We start from the raw sequence: 14,814 nt of genomic DNA on the forward strand, positions 1-14,814 counted from the left end.
TAATATTTCATATGAGATCAAAATTCTATTTCCATTTTCCAAAAGCATTTTTGCTCCTGAAACTCTCCTTTTATTGATAGATGTACCTGTGTTGAATTGCCTGTTGTAGGCAGGCAAAACAATGATCAAGCTTCATATGTGAAATTTCTCATAATTGCGCACTTTAAAAAATACTGCACTAAGTTTCTAAGATAAACAATCTGGCAAATGTGACTAAGGGGGAAGTCTACATTGAGGAGATCAAGATTTTCACCTCATGTCATTTTCAAGATAACAACTGAGTAGGCTAGATTGGTCATTTAAATTGGATCTTTATAAAAAGTGTAGCATTTCGTGACAGTTTTATCCAGGTGGTATTATCAGCAGCTGGATGAATTGTAAAAGGCAGGTTGAACAGAGTTCAAGTATGCATTTAATAAAATTCAAGCCCAGTTATTTCACTGTTGTCAATCATATGAATGGACGTGGGATAAGAACAAGACAAGTCTGGAGTTTATTTTATGAATTTGAAATAAACACAAGGTCCTGCACATGAGGTTGGTCAAGAAGGTTCAGTTGCTCAGGATTCAAGATAAGGTAGTAAACCGGATTAGACATTGGCTTTGTGAGAAAAGCCAGAAAGTGGTAGTAGATGACTACCTCCCTAATTGGAGGCCTGTGACAAGTGGAGTGCCGCAGGGAATGGTTCTTGTTAATTGTCATCTATATCAACAATTTGGATGATAACGTAGTTAACTGGATCATCAAATTTGCAAATGACACCAAGATTCGGGGTGTAATGGACAGCAAGGAAAACAATCACAGGTTGCAGCAGGATCTAGACCAGGTGGAAAAATTGGCTGAAACGTGGCAGATGGAATTTAATGCAGACGAGTGCTTGGTGTTGCACTTGGGTAGACCAACCATGGCAGGACTTGCACAGTGAACGGTCGGGCACTATCGAGTGTGGTAGAACAAAGGGATTTGGGAATAGAGGTCCATAATTCATTGAAAGTTCTGTCACAGGTAGATAGGATCGCAAATACAGCTTTTGGCACATTGGCCTTCATAAATCAAAGTACTGAATACAGGAGATGAGATATAATGTTAAAGTTGTACAAGACATTAATGAGGCCTAGTTTGGAACACTGTGTGCTGATTTGGTCACTAATCTACAGAAAAGATGTAAATGACGTTGAAAGAGTACAGAGAAAATTTACAAGGATGCTGCCGGTACGGGAGGACCTGAGTTATAAGGGAAGATTGAATAGGTTAGGACTTTATTGCTTGGAACGCAGAAGATTGAGGGGAGATTTGATAGAGGTATACAAAATTATGAAGGGTATTGATAGGGAAATGCAGGCAGATTTTTGCCACCGAGACTGGGAGGGATTACAACCAGAGGTCAAGGGTTAAGGGTGAAAGCAAAAAGTTTAAGGGGAACATGAGGGGAAACTTCTTCACTTGGAGGGTTGTGAGAGTGTGGAATGAGCTGCCAGCATAAGTGCTGCACGTGAGCTTGATTTCAGCGTTTAAGAGAAGCTTGGATAGGTATATGGATGGTAGGATTATAGAGGGCTATGGTCCCAACGTAGGTCGACCAGAGCAGGCAGCTTTAATGGTTTGGCATAGACTAGATGGGCCAAATAGCCTGTTTCTGTGCTGTACTCTTCTATGACTCTATAAGATTATAGGTGAAATTTCTCCGTATGAAGCTTTATTTTTGTTCACTAAATGATTATAAACAACAGATCAAACTAATTTAAAGAAAAAAGCAGAACCTCACGACATTTACCTCATGCCAGGAATTTCCAAGATAGTTACCATCAGTGTGCGCCACGGTAATGAGAGTCTTTATAGTATCTATGTTTTTTTGCTTCATTTCTGTGATGCCGGAGCTTGCTGTTAATAAAGTAAAACGGGCCAGAGCTTGAACATAGGCATCTCTCTCAATCTACAAAAGTAATTGAGCGGATAATTTTATTTTAGACTGAATATTAAGTTAGAGGTGCAAAATCAATTAAAGTATATTTACATTCATAAAACATCTGTTCCACGTCAATGGAAAAAATAACTCTGCATGCCATCAGTCCTTGCCTCTTCAGTCAATAAATCAAACCACTTCCAGCTGAAGGTCTCCAAATGAAAAACTATCTGGTTCAGTCCAGTTTTTACCCCACACGTTTACCCATCTATCGCCATCGAGGTAATGTAGTCTGGATCTAAACCACCTATTCTACCATACTGCTATTGTTGAAACATACATATAAGCTTCTGTAAGCTCTAGACTACATTATATCAATACGATGGCCAACCTCTCCTTTATTCCATTCTCCACCAACTCAAATGCATCCAAAACAATTAGAAACCCATGCCACAAATGGAGTTTAGCTTGCACTTGTGCTGACCAAGACTGCTTACCCAAATTCCAAAAGAATTCTAGATTTATGTTTGAATCCCTCCGTACCTTTAACCCTCCCAATCTTCTCCAGCTCTACAGACTTTTTCCAGGAAAAGAAAATCAAAACTACAGGGCATAGGCTTAAAATGAGAGGGGAAATATTTAAAAGGGACCTTTGGGGCAACTTCTTCATGCAAGAAAATGGTGTGTACATGGAAGAGGCTGTCAGAGGAAATGGTTGAGGTAGATACAACAACAACAATAACATGAAAATAGGTACTTGGATAAAAGTTCAAAAGTTCATTTTATTGTCAAAGTATGCATGTATAATACAACTTCGATATTTGTCTACTCCAGAAAGCCATGAAATACAGAAAGACCATGGGTGGTGATGAAAGAAAAGACATCAAGTACCTCCCAGCTGGCAAGAAAAAGAAACAAAACTCGCAGACACTAACATCCTCCCCTCGTCTGCAACAAAAACAATCAACAACCCTCTACACACAACACCCCCCAACCCCCTCACTCGCAGAAAAGAACAGCAACATGTGGATAGGAAACAGTTAGAGGGATATGGGCCTATTAGCTGAACGGACAAGTTGGGCCAAAGGATTTGTTTGTGAGTTTTATTTCTCTTCAACTCTAACAAACCAAAATCAGGGTTGCTGATAATGTAAACATTTCTCATTCCTTCATACCACTTCTCCCTTACATTGTCAGCTGCACATTCAATTGCCATCGTCCACAACTTTAGGATTTCTTTCTGAATATGTGCATACATAGAAATCAACAATCTATTCCATTGCATTGCTCTCACCACACATTATCACTTCAATAACAACTTGTCAAAGATCCTCATCTGCCGCACAACCTGAGCTTATGTCCAGACCCGATTGTGTTAAAATGTGACATAAATAATCCCGAAAATTCAAATGTGACACTCTTGGAAGAAATACATGCAAAAATGTTCTGAAAACATTGGTTAAAATTATGCACAAAATCCAAAGAATGAGTGTGAGTGAAATAGAAATCAAGCACTGGGCATGCAAAAACGTACCTGCATCCCAAAAATACAGGCTATTCTAATTGCACAACGAATGCCTTCCAAGCAAAGAAAAGCTACTTCAGAATCATCACAGTCTTGTAATCCAACACTGAAAGCTGCTAATAATGGTGTCCATGCCAACTGCAAATAGAAAATATTTAGACCTTCAGAATTTACTATACTTCATAATTTCTAATTCACCAACTCATAACAAGGCATTTCAAACTGAAACAACATGATTACAAGTTATTGCAGAACAATATATTTTATGAAATAGCTACAGAGTACCATACATAATTTAATGCTATGTGGCTACTTGAATCCTGCAGGTTACGCCTAGCTAGAACCCCAATCACACTGATTTGATTAGGAATTATAAAAGTGAGAAGTGCTGAGAGCAAAATACTTTTAATTACTTCAGTTTAATCTACTTAATTATAATTACTTCTTCATGCCACATACAGCGCTTATAAGAAGTATTCACCCTCTTTGGAAGTTTTCATGTTTTATTGTTCTATAACAGTGAATCACAGTGGATTTAATTTGGCTCTTTTGACACTTATCAACACAAAAACTCCTTCGTGTCAAAGTGAAAACCAATCTCTACAATGGCCATAGGATTGGCTTTGATCGCACAAAACTACTGTGCCATGCCAATGGCTTTTGGACCTGTCTGGTGAAGGAAGTCATTGAAATAAAACTAGAGAAAAGAAGTTTAACAAAGATGAAGGTCTCGCTCCAAGTAAGAACTGGAATTAGATTGTAAACGAGGTGGGACAGCAGAAACCTGACTGGATGAGGACTAACCAATCGGAGGGATGGACGAGGGTGTATATACCACTGAATTGGACATGCCCAGGCATTATCCCTGATGAAGATGGCAGGGTTTGTCATTCGAACATTGGTTAAAATCGATACCTGTACCCGGCTGCCTGCCCAAAAAGAGTTTATTCATCAAAATAAAGACAGCTTTCTTTTAAGATTTTTCCCCAGAGGAAGAAGGCAATAATTCATCTGGGCTTATTATTGAACTATCTGGTCACAATATGGATTTTAAGTGGTTCTATCTTGAATTTTTCACAGTTTTAAGATATCAGACAAAGATGTCAGCATTGTCCCTCTCTAAAATATACCCCTGAACAAAAGTTACCAGGCAAGCAACTTAAGATTCAAACAGTCACTCAACTACTTAATAAAATACACTGAAAATGCAACATATATTCTATATTGTTAGTTACGAGCTTTTCTGGAATTGCTTGTAAACCATCAATAGTCAGTTAACACTTAGGAAATGAATCACTCTAGAGTTATTTCCAGCAGTCATTTCAATGGGAAAAATATAATTCTACATTTGGTCCACAGCTTACTTTAAACATTGGTCTGACATGCTCAAGATGTGTTGCACTGGTAAACGGTGCCTGTGCATGGCTTACTGCTTCCATCAACACCTTTGCTGTTTTTGCCATTTGCTCCATCTCAAGATTATACAGTAGCCTTCTTTGTTTCTCTGTACCTGTAAATACAAATGTTGATAGAAATCAGCACCTATTATTTTAATATCAATTAAAGTTAACCCATGTCATTGGGTATATTTAAGGCAGAGGTTGACAGATACTTGATTAGTCAGAGCGTGAAGGGATATGGGGAAAACATACGAGACTGGGGCTGAGAGGGAAAATGGATCAGTAACGATGAAATGGTGGAACAGACTTGATGGGCCAAATGGCCTAATTCTGCTCTTGCACCTTATGGTCTTATAAGGCACTACTCCAAAAAGGGATCAACCAATAATTAACTAAAATTATTTTAGCTATTTTAGGAACAGGAGGGGGTCAATAACTCGACTGGGTGTTTTATTTATTTATAAATAAATATATATATATATATATATATATATTTAGACCACCCAATAGTAACAGGGACATCGAGAAGCAGATAGGGAGACAGATTTTGGAAAGGTGTAATAACAACAGGGTTGTCGTGGTGGGAGATCTTAATTTCCCAAGTATCGATTGGCATCTCCCTAGAGCAAGGGGTGCAGATGGGATGGAATTTGTTAGGTGTGTTCAAGAAGGTTTCTTGACACAATATGTAGATAAGCCTACAAGAGGAGAAGCTGTACTTGATCTGGTATGGAGAAATGAATCTGGTCAGGTGTCAGATCTCTTAGTGGGAAAGCATTTTGGAGATAGTGATCACAACTTCATCTCCTTTACCATAGCATTGGAACAGACAAGTTAGGAAAGTGTTTAATTGGAGTAAGGGGAAATATGAGGCTATCAGGCAGGAACTTGGAAGCATAAATTGGAAACAGATGTTCTCAGGGAAAAGTACGGAAGAAATGTGGCAAATATTCAGGGGATATTTGTGTGAAGTTCTGCAAACATACGTTTCAATGAGACGGAAGGGATGGTAGGGTCCAGGAACCGTGGTGTACAAAGAATGTTGTTAATCTAGTCAAGAAAAGAAGAGCTTACAAAAGGTGCAAAAAGCTATGTAATGATAGAGCGCTAGAATATTATAAGGCTAGCAGAAAGGAGCTCAAGAAAGAAATTAGGAGAGCCAGAAGGGGCCACGAGAAGGCCTTGGCAGACAGGATTAAGGAAAACCCCAAGGCATTCTACAAGTATGTTAAGAGCAACAGGATACGATGTGAGAGAATAGGACCAATCAAGTGTGACAGTGAAAAAGTGTGTACGGAACCAGAGAAGGTAGCAGAGGTACTTACTGAGTACTTCGCTTCAGTATTCACTGTGGAAAAGGATCTTGGTGATTGTAGGGATGGTGATTGCAACGGACTGAAAAGCTTGAGCATGTACATATTAAGAAAGAGGACTTACAGAAGTTTTTGGAAAGCATCAAGTTGTATAAGTCACCGGGACTGGACGAGATGTACCCCAGGTAACTGTGGGAGGCGAGGGAGGGGACTGCTGATCCTCTTTGCATTATCAATGGGAACGTGAGAGGTTTTGGACGATTGAAGGGCTGCGAATGTTGTTCCTTTATTTAAGAAAGGGAGTAGAGAAAGCCCAGGAAATCTTATACCAGTGAGTCTTACTTCAGTGGTTGGTATGTTGATGGAGAAGATCCTGAGAGTCAGGATTTATGAACATTTGGAGAAGCATAATATAATTAGAATAGTCAACATAGCTTTGTGAAAGGCAGATCATGCCTTACGAGCCTGACTGGATTTTTTGAGGATGTGACTAAACACATTGATGACGGTAGAGCAGTAGGTGTAGTATATACGGATTTCAGCAAGGCATTTGACAAGGTACCCCATGCAAGGCTTACTGAGAAAGTAAGGAGGCATGAGATCCAAGGGGAAATTGCTTTGTGGATCCAGAACTGGCTTGCCCACAGAAGGCAAAGAGTGGTTGTAGATGGGTCATTTTCTGCATGGAGGTTGGTCACCGGTGGTGTGCCTCGGGGATCTGTTCTGGGACCCCTACTCATTGTGATTTCTATAAATGACCTGGATGAAGAAGTGGAGGGAAATTAATAAATTTGCTGATGACACAAAGGTTGGAGGTGTTGCAGATAGTGTGGAGGGCTGTCAGAGGTTACAGCAGGACATTGATAGGAAGCAAAAATGGGCTGAGAAGTGGCAGATGGAGTTCAACCAGGATAAGTATGAGGTGGTTCATTCTGGCAGGTCAAATATGATGACAGAATATAGTATTAATGGTGAGGCTCTTGGTAGTGTGGAGGATCAGAGGGATCTTAGGGTCCGAGTCCATAAGACACTCAAAGCTGTTGAACAAGTTGACTCTGTGGTTAAGAAAGCACACAGTGCATTGGCCTTCATCAATCGTGGGATTGAGTTTAGGAGCTGAGAGGTAATGTTACAGCTATATAGGACCCTGGTCAGACCCCACTTGGAGTACTGTCCTCAGTTCTGGTCACCTCAATATAGGAAGGATGTGGAAACCATAGAAAGGGTGCAGAGGAGATTTACAAGGATGTTGCCTGAATTGGGGAGCATGCCTTATAAGAATAGGTTGAGTGAACTTGGCCTTTTCTCCTTGGAGCGATGGAGGATGAGAGGTGACCTGACAGAGGTGTACAAGATGATGAGAGGCATTGATCATGTGGATAGTCAGAGGCTTTTTCCCGGGCTGAAACGGCTAGCATGAGAGGGCACAGGTTTAAGGTGCTTGGAAGTAGGTACAGAGGAGATATCAGGGTAAAGTTTTTTTTTATTAACACAGAGAGTGGTGAGTGTGTGGAATGGGCTGCCGGCGATGGTGGTGGAGGCAGGTACAATAGGGACTTTTAAGAGACTCCTAGACAGGTATATGGAGCTCAGAAAAATAGAGGGTAATGGGTAACCCTAGGTAATTTCTCAGGTAAGGACATGTCCGGCACAGCATGGGCCGAAGGGCCTGTATTGTGCTGTAGGTTTTCTATGTTTCTAAAATTTAAAACTCATGCTATTTGAATCCCTGCATTGAATTATGTCTGATGCAAACAGAATGACTGCAATTTTTAGCAAACATTTGCTGTGCCAGTATTGAGTAATGGAAATGCAATGACAGATAACTTACCTGCAGTATTACTGAACTAGTTTGCAATTTTTCAATACATTCCATGTATGCAATGGTAAACATACATATTCAAGAATAACTAATCTATTTGATACTTTCCAAAACTCAAAAGACAAAGCTTTCATTTCTCCTAAGAGGTTTGCAATTATATCTATCTACATACTGAGACTCTTGTATTTAGGGAATAATGAAAGGTAATTTATGAAAAAAAGAAATTTTATGTAATCTGAATAACTTGATTAATATTTTAATAATGCCCAATTAATAAATGCACACTCAAATGTAAAGATCTTCAATAGCTGAAACAACAGGAAACCTGTTTGTGTTTTATCGGTTTGTGTGGCCAATATCTTGATTTTGAAAGAACAAGGTCTTCAATTTTACAGAAAATTGGAAATGGAAGGAAATAAGTCAAGACTTTCTCCAAGCACATGTAATACAGCACACAAAAGAAGAAAAGCTTCACTGAAAGCAGATCTATTCAGAGCATATGGGTCATCATCCTAGAATCACGATAAATATTTTCAAGTTTTTAATGACCACAATATACAATTGTCTATGTGGACCAACTGAAATGTGTAATGCCACCATATTCACTAAGAGTCTCTCAAAACTACTGTAGTCTGACTCACTTGGCTTTGTGGATCTTGGTGTCATTGAAAGCTCCTTTGTTTCTTTCAGTGTAATTTTCTTCCCTGCAATCTCATCATAAATGGAAGACAAGTATTCTTCCGGAAGATCTTTGCTGTCATGGATCCCACGATTCATCTTAATGTATTGTTCTTTGGTCATTTTGTTCTTTATCTGTTCAATGTATTGAATAATTTAAACATTGTAATTGTTATTTATTATATAACGCTTGAAAACAAGATGATTAAAAGTTACTGAAAATGTACCAAAAGCATTCATTTGTCAGTCCCTGCTTGGTTCCTGAACTCACAAGTCAGAAGGCTGTGAGCTCAAGCCCTATTCTGAAGCCTTAGATTATTTGTCTTTGCAGTGGAAATAGTATGTTGTTATTTGAGATATAGCAAGATATCCATGCCCTGAGGTAGATCTGAAAAGTTCTGTGGCAATATTTGAAAGAAAGGTTCTATTGTAACCATAGCATGATTTTAATTGGGTCCTCAGAATTTTTTTCCCTTTTTTATACTTGGACGGTCTTGCAACAGCAAAGCATATGAAATATATTCTTAGAGAGGAATAAGGAGTCGATGTTTCAGGCCAAGACCCTTCATCAGGAGTAGAAAGAAAGGGTGAAGAAACCAGGTGAGGGGGTAAAGAATAATTAAGTTTATTCTTTATTATCCTTCACTTGATATTTTTATGTTCTTTGACATGACTAATTTGCAACAAGAATTGTCATATCACTAATGGCTACTTGTTTGGCATTAACAATTAGAGATGATGTCGATGGTACTGGGATGAATCGTCATCTAAGCTGGTGATCAAAAATGGGTGCCTGCTGTATACAAATTTCCAAATTCCTCACATTCTTCAAAGGTAAAGAATGGAAAATTTTACTTTGTGGTCATACATGCCATAGCTGTGTACAGAGAAGAGAAGGCCTCTCCTTCACATGTTCTATCTGCCTGTTGTCGCCAGTACAATCTTCTATGCGGTGATGTTTTGGGGTAATGGCAACAAGACAGGTGATGTCAACAGGCTCAATAAACTTATTAGAAAGGCTGACTGCTATAGGAGTTGAATTGGACATACTGGAGGCTGTGGTAGAACAAAGGATCCTATGGAAAATCCTGATAATTCTGGACAATGTTTCTCAACCTCTGCCTGCCACCTTGGCTGAACAGAGCAACACTTCTAGTAACTGACTAAAACAGCTGCACTGCTCCAAAAGAACACTATATGAGGTCATTCTTATGCTTGGCCATTTGGCTCTATAATGAGTCAACGTATAGCTGGGGAAGTGAACCCTCCTGTTAGATAGTTTCAAGTAACTTATTTTTTATTCTTTCTTACTTCTCTTCTAATATTTGTATATCTGAGCACTTGTAATGCTACTGTGACACTGTAATTTCCTTTGGGATCGATATCCATATTTGCACGTTTGCACAGAACTATCAGGGTAGGATGAGAAGCCTTACAAGGTGAAATAGGGATTTGGATTCATTGTGAATACTGACGACTTTTGTTGTGCAGCCCCAGAAATTTATCAATGACATTAATATAAACATTCAAATACAAATCATCTCCTGAAGTTCATACCTGAGGGCTGTGCAAATCTGTTGTCAGCATTATAATAGAGTAGGCCAGAACATATGCAGAATCAGCACTTGTAAACATTGTCTGTCTGGGTGGGGTGGGGTGGGAATGCAAAAATTGCACAACTTAATGAAATAAAGTTTAAAATTACGAAGTACAATTTAAAATCTTTACCAATCCATTTTAAAAGCATTATAATTTCTCAATTACCCTTGATTGCATTCCAAATATCTAGCTGCAAATTTCTCCATGAGTCGATCAATTTTCTGGGCTTCTCCAGGCAGACGAAATCCTTCAAGGTATATTCGAAGAGCTGACACAAAATCTTTCTCACAGAAATCAAGCTGGTCAACATAAGCATACATCACCTCTTTGTTGAACTTGTTGTTTTCTCCTAAGAATTCACCCACTTGGTTCTGTGAAAAATATGCAAGGCCATTTAGCTATGTGAAATTCAACGTATACAAGATAGCATAAAATATATAACAGGAGACATTATATCACAAAACTGTGGAAGTACATTTTAAAAATTTTCATCATTATTAAAAAGGTGTTAACATTGGAGTTGCTTAAAATAAAAGATTTGAGAACAAGGTCCTTCAGATAATAATTGTACCATGACAATGCAATCCATAAGAGACAGACAAAGGAAGGTGGATGAACTTGGTATTAGATTTGCAAGCATATACAGTTGGAAAGAAATCTTATTCTTCAGAAAGGAAAATGAGCTAATCCCACAAGCTAAGTATAGCTCTTTCAAAAATATCATAAACTACATTATGGACCAACGACTGGACTCTCACATTAATCTCCACTCACTCTTAATTATATGAGAACATTTGACTAGATGAGAAATTGGTTGCTAAATCAATGTGCAACTATAATCATGGGCAGAGAATATCAAAGAGCAATAGTCTGAGAGCAAGTCTAGCAATCAAGATAGTCAGGAACACGGTAAAGGCAGGGTAAAGAATAACAAGGAATTGTGAAGATTTTGGAAATCTTGAGCACCACACAAAAATACTAGAGGTCAGGCAGCTTTGACGGAGGGAAATAAGCAGTCAATGCTTTGGGCCCAGACCCTTCATCAAGATTGGAAAGGAAGACAGCAGATGCCAGAGTGTCTGAAGCTTAAAGAATTGTGTGTGTTGCAGGTAAAGGACTATTCAGTTAAACTGTATTTATTTCAATACTTGAGGTTTAACAGGTCAGGCAGACAAACTCAGCGTATGAATTGACTTTGAGGACTGGGATGTTACGGTTATAATAGAAACAGAGAAAGGTAGGACTAGCAGCTCAATATTTAAAGAAGCAGGTGCTTACAGGCATGACAGAGGTACAGCTAAATGAAGAGTGGGTGTAGCCTTTTTGATAGGGAGGATCAAAATGAATTGCTTGGAAAGGATGTTCTTAGCGAATTACTCAGTGGTATACCCAAATGGGTAGAATTTAGAAACAAGAAGGGAAGGCTTACTCTATCTTATACTCTACTTACTCTGCATCATTCAGCCCCCTGAATAGTCAATGAGAACTTGAGGAACAGTTGTGTAGAGAAATTGCTCATAGCTTGGAAGAATAACAGGGTTATATTAGTGGGGTATTTTAATTCTCCCAGTATTCACTAGGCTTCCCAGAGTATTAAGGGCCCGGACAGGGTGGAATTGGTGAAATGTGTCCAGGAAAGATTCCTGAATTAATATATTGAGGGTCCTATTTGGGAGGGTGCATTGATAGATCTTCTCTCCCTGAATGTAACTAAAGTGACAGTCATAAAGGCTCTATTGAATGTTAATTCTATTCGTTTTCAGATAGTGATGGAAAACGATAAGACAGGTTAGGGTTCTGGACTGAAGCAGGGCTAACTTTAGGGCAATTAGACATGATCCAGCAGATGTCATTTTGATGAGCCTGTTTCAAGGCAAGGTACTGATAAGTGGGAGGCTTTTAAGAGAGTGACAGGCAAGTATTCATGTTGCTGTTGAGGTGAAAAGTAAACCTGGCAAGTTTAATGAACTTTGGTTGATGATAGATATTGAGGCTCTGGTCAAGAAAAACAAGAACATTTATTGGATTAACAATGAAAGAGGTGATTGAATCCCTTGATAACTATGAAAAGTCTAAGAATACAATTAAGGAGGAAATCAGGAGAGCAAGGAAATGGTACGAATTGGTTCTGGCAGATGAAGTTAAGGGAAAATCCAAACGATTCTATAGATATATTAAAAGTAAAAGGATGGAGAGTAGGTCCCCTTAGAGATCAGCACGTCCATCTACATCTCAAGCTGCAGCAGGAGATGGCTAAGGTTTTTGAACAAATTTCTCTTTGGTGTTACTGAGGAGAAAATCACGGTTGCTCAAGAGATAAAGAAACAAGTAGAGATGCTTTAGAAGACATTCATGTTACCTTACAGGACATCGAGGATAAATCTGCAGGGCCTGACGAAGTGCAGCCTTGGACATTGTGGGAGATAGGGAGGAAATTGTGGAGCCCTTGTAGAGATTAGCTTCATTATTAGCAATTGGTAAAGTTCCTAAAGACTGGAAGGTGGTTCATATTGTTGCTTTATTTAAGAAGGGTAGCAAGAACAAGCCAGGGAACTAAAGGATGGTCAGCATGACATTAGTAGTGGGCAAGATACTGGAGAAAGTTTTAAGGGTCAAGAATTACCAGCATTTGGATGAACAGTCTGATTAGGAAGAGTCAACATGGTCTTGTGTGTGCAAAGTTGTGTTTGCAAAACCTTTAGAGTTCTCTGAAGAAGTAATCATAGAGGAAGATGAGGGTAGGGCAGTGGAGGTTATCTATCTGGATCCTAGCAAGACCTTCAACAATGTCCTGCATGGTAGGCTGGTCCAGAAGGTTAGGTCCCATAGAGTTAGTTAAGTGGATTAAAAATTGACTCAATGGTGATTGAACAGTGTTTCATAGAATTCAACCAGTGACTAATGGTGTGTTGCAGGGGTCCATGTTATTCATTATTTATTTAAGTGATTTGGATCTGAAGGCAGAAGGCTTGATCATTAAGTATGCAATTGACATAAAATTAGGTGGTGGTGTTAATAGTTTACAAGGGGATCTTGATTTGTCAAAAAAGTGGCCCAAGGAATGACAAATGCATTTCAATCGAAGTTACTATAATGTAATGAATTTTGGAAAGTCAAAATCGCATAGAACGTATTGTGAAAGGTAGGGCACAAGGGATTAATAATGGAGTACAAGTGCACAGTTGAAAGAGGTGTCCCAGGTATACAGGGTGGTGAAAAAGACAATTAACATTTTGGCCATCTTTAGTCAGGGCTTAAGAGTTGGGACATTATGTTCCAGTTGTCTAAGTCATTGGTGATGCCACTCTTGGAATACTGTACACAGTTTTGGTCACAGTGTTATTGGAAAATTGTGGTTAAACTGGAAACAATACAGAAAAGATTCACAAGGATGTTGCCAGGACTGGAGGGCCTGAGTTGAAAGGGAGAGATTTACCAGGCTAGGTCTTTAATCCTTAATGTAGAACTTAGAACGAGAGGAGACCTTATAAAAATGTTCAACATTATGAGAGGCATGGATAAAGTGGACTGTCAAGTTTCTTTCTCCCCAGGGTAGAAGAGTTCAAAACTAGTGGGCATAGATTTAGGGTAAGGGTGGAGAAATTTAAAAGGGACCTGAAGGGCAACTTTTTCCACATAAAGGGTGGTGAATACATGGAAATTAAGTACAGAGGAATGGTTGAGGCAGGTACAACACTGTCATTTAAGAAGTGTTTGGCTAGGTACTTGGAGGAGCAAGACATAGAGGGATATGGGCTAAATGCAGGAAACTGGGATTAGCTGGATGGACACTGTGGCTGGAATGGACTCAATGAGTTGAAGGGTCTGTATCTGTGCTGTATTGCTCTATGAATAGTGTTTCAATATCTTTTTCAGATGGAATTTTAGATTCATTTGGAATGAAAAGGAATAGGAACCCAAAATTTCTAGTGAGAAAAAGTACCTGTGACTCATACTTACTAGACTGTCAAGAACAATTGACAATTAAGAAATGTGAACACAATAAAATTGTTGATAAAGGAAGCTTGTACTCTCCTTTAGGACACTGGCCAAAATGTTTTCATCAAAAATAACTTGTTGCAATAAAAACATAATTTATAGAGCTAATTTATCTTAAGCACATCTCACCGAATCTAATCTTTCTTCCCGTAGAAGAAACTGTGCAATGTCTTCAGCTGTTGTAGCTAACATTCCTTGTTCCTGCAAGTACTGTATACCTCTCTTTGGTTTCCTGTTGAATCTAAAGATGAGATTCAAATTATGACGATTTTTATAATTGACTTAACTCAATATTTTGCATTGCTCTCATTCCAGTAATAAGAAAACAAATCTCAACACTTAGTTCAAGTTACAAATCAGCAGTTCCTCACATGGTAGAACACAGCAATTTACAAAAGCTGGCACTGATCAATTCTTCTGCATAAAATAGTACAAAAGCCATTGTAAACTATCAAAATTTGGCTCCAGTAAAGTTGAGATGATGTTTGGCAAACAATTTGGTATGCAATGTAGGGCAACAGAATGGTTTAACTCATGTGTATAAACCTTAAATTCCAATCAAGGGATACTCAGTT

General features: G+C 38.7%; 1 protein-coding gene across 2 annotated transcripts in view; it reads right to left on the minus strand.

The window, feature by feature from the left end:
- Window positions 1-14,814, minus strand: part of LOC134342807 (brefeldin A-inhibited guanine nucleotide-exchange protein 2-like) — a 146,214-nt gene that overhangs the window by 49,300 nt on the left and 82,100 nt on the right. For both annotated transcript variants that reach the window (XM_063041399.1, XM_063041398.1), the window contains 7 exons: window positions 14,369-14,480; window positions 10,406-10,611; window positions 10,199-10,283; window positions 8,605-8,776; window positions 4,793-4,938; window positions 3,438-3,566; window positions 1,775-1,933 (listed from right to left, as the gene is read on the minus strand). In XM_063041399.1, coding sequence (XP_062897469.1) covers window positions 1,775-1,933; window positions 3,438-3,566; window positions 4,793-4,938; window positions 8,605-8,776; window positions 10,199-10,283; window positions 10,406-10,611; window positions 14,369-14,480 — 1,009 coding nt within the window. The remainder of the gene's footprint in view (window positions 1-1,774; window positions 1,934-3,437; window positions 3,567-4,792; window positions 4,939-8,604; window positions 8,777-10,198; window positions 10,284-10,405; window positions 10,612-14,368; window positions 14,481-14,814) is intronic.

The sequence above is a fragment of the Mobula hypostoma genome, chromosome 2 (assembly GCF_963921235.1).
Source record: "Mobula hypostoma chromosome 2, sMobHyp1.1, whole genome shotgun sequence".
Lineage (NCBI taxonomy): Eukaryota > Metazoa > Chordata > Chondrichthyes > Myliobatiformes > Myliobatidae > Mobula > Mobula hypostoma.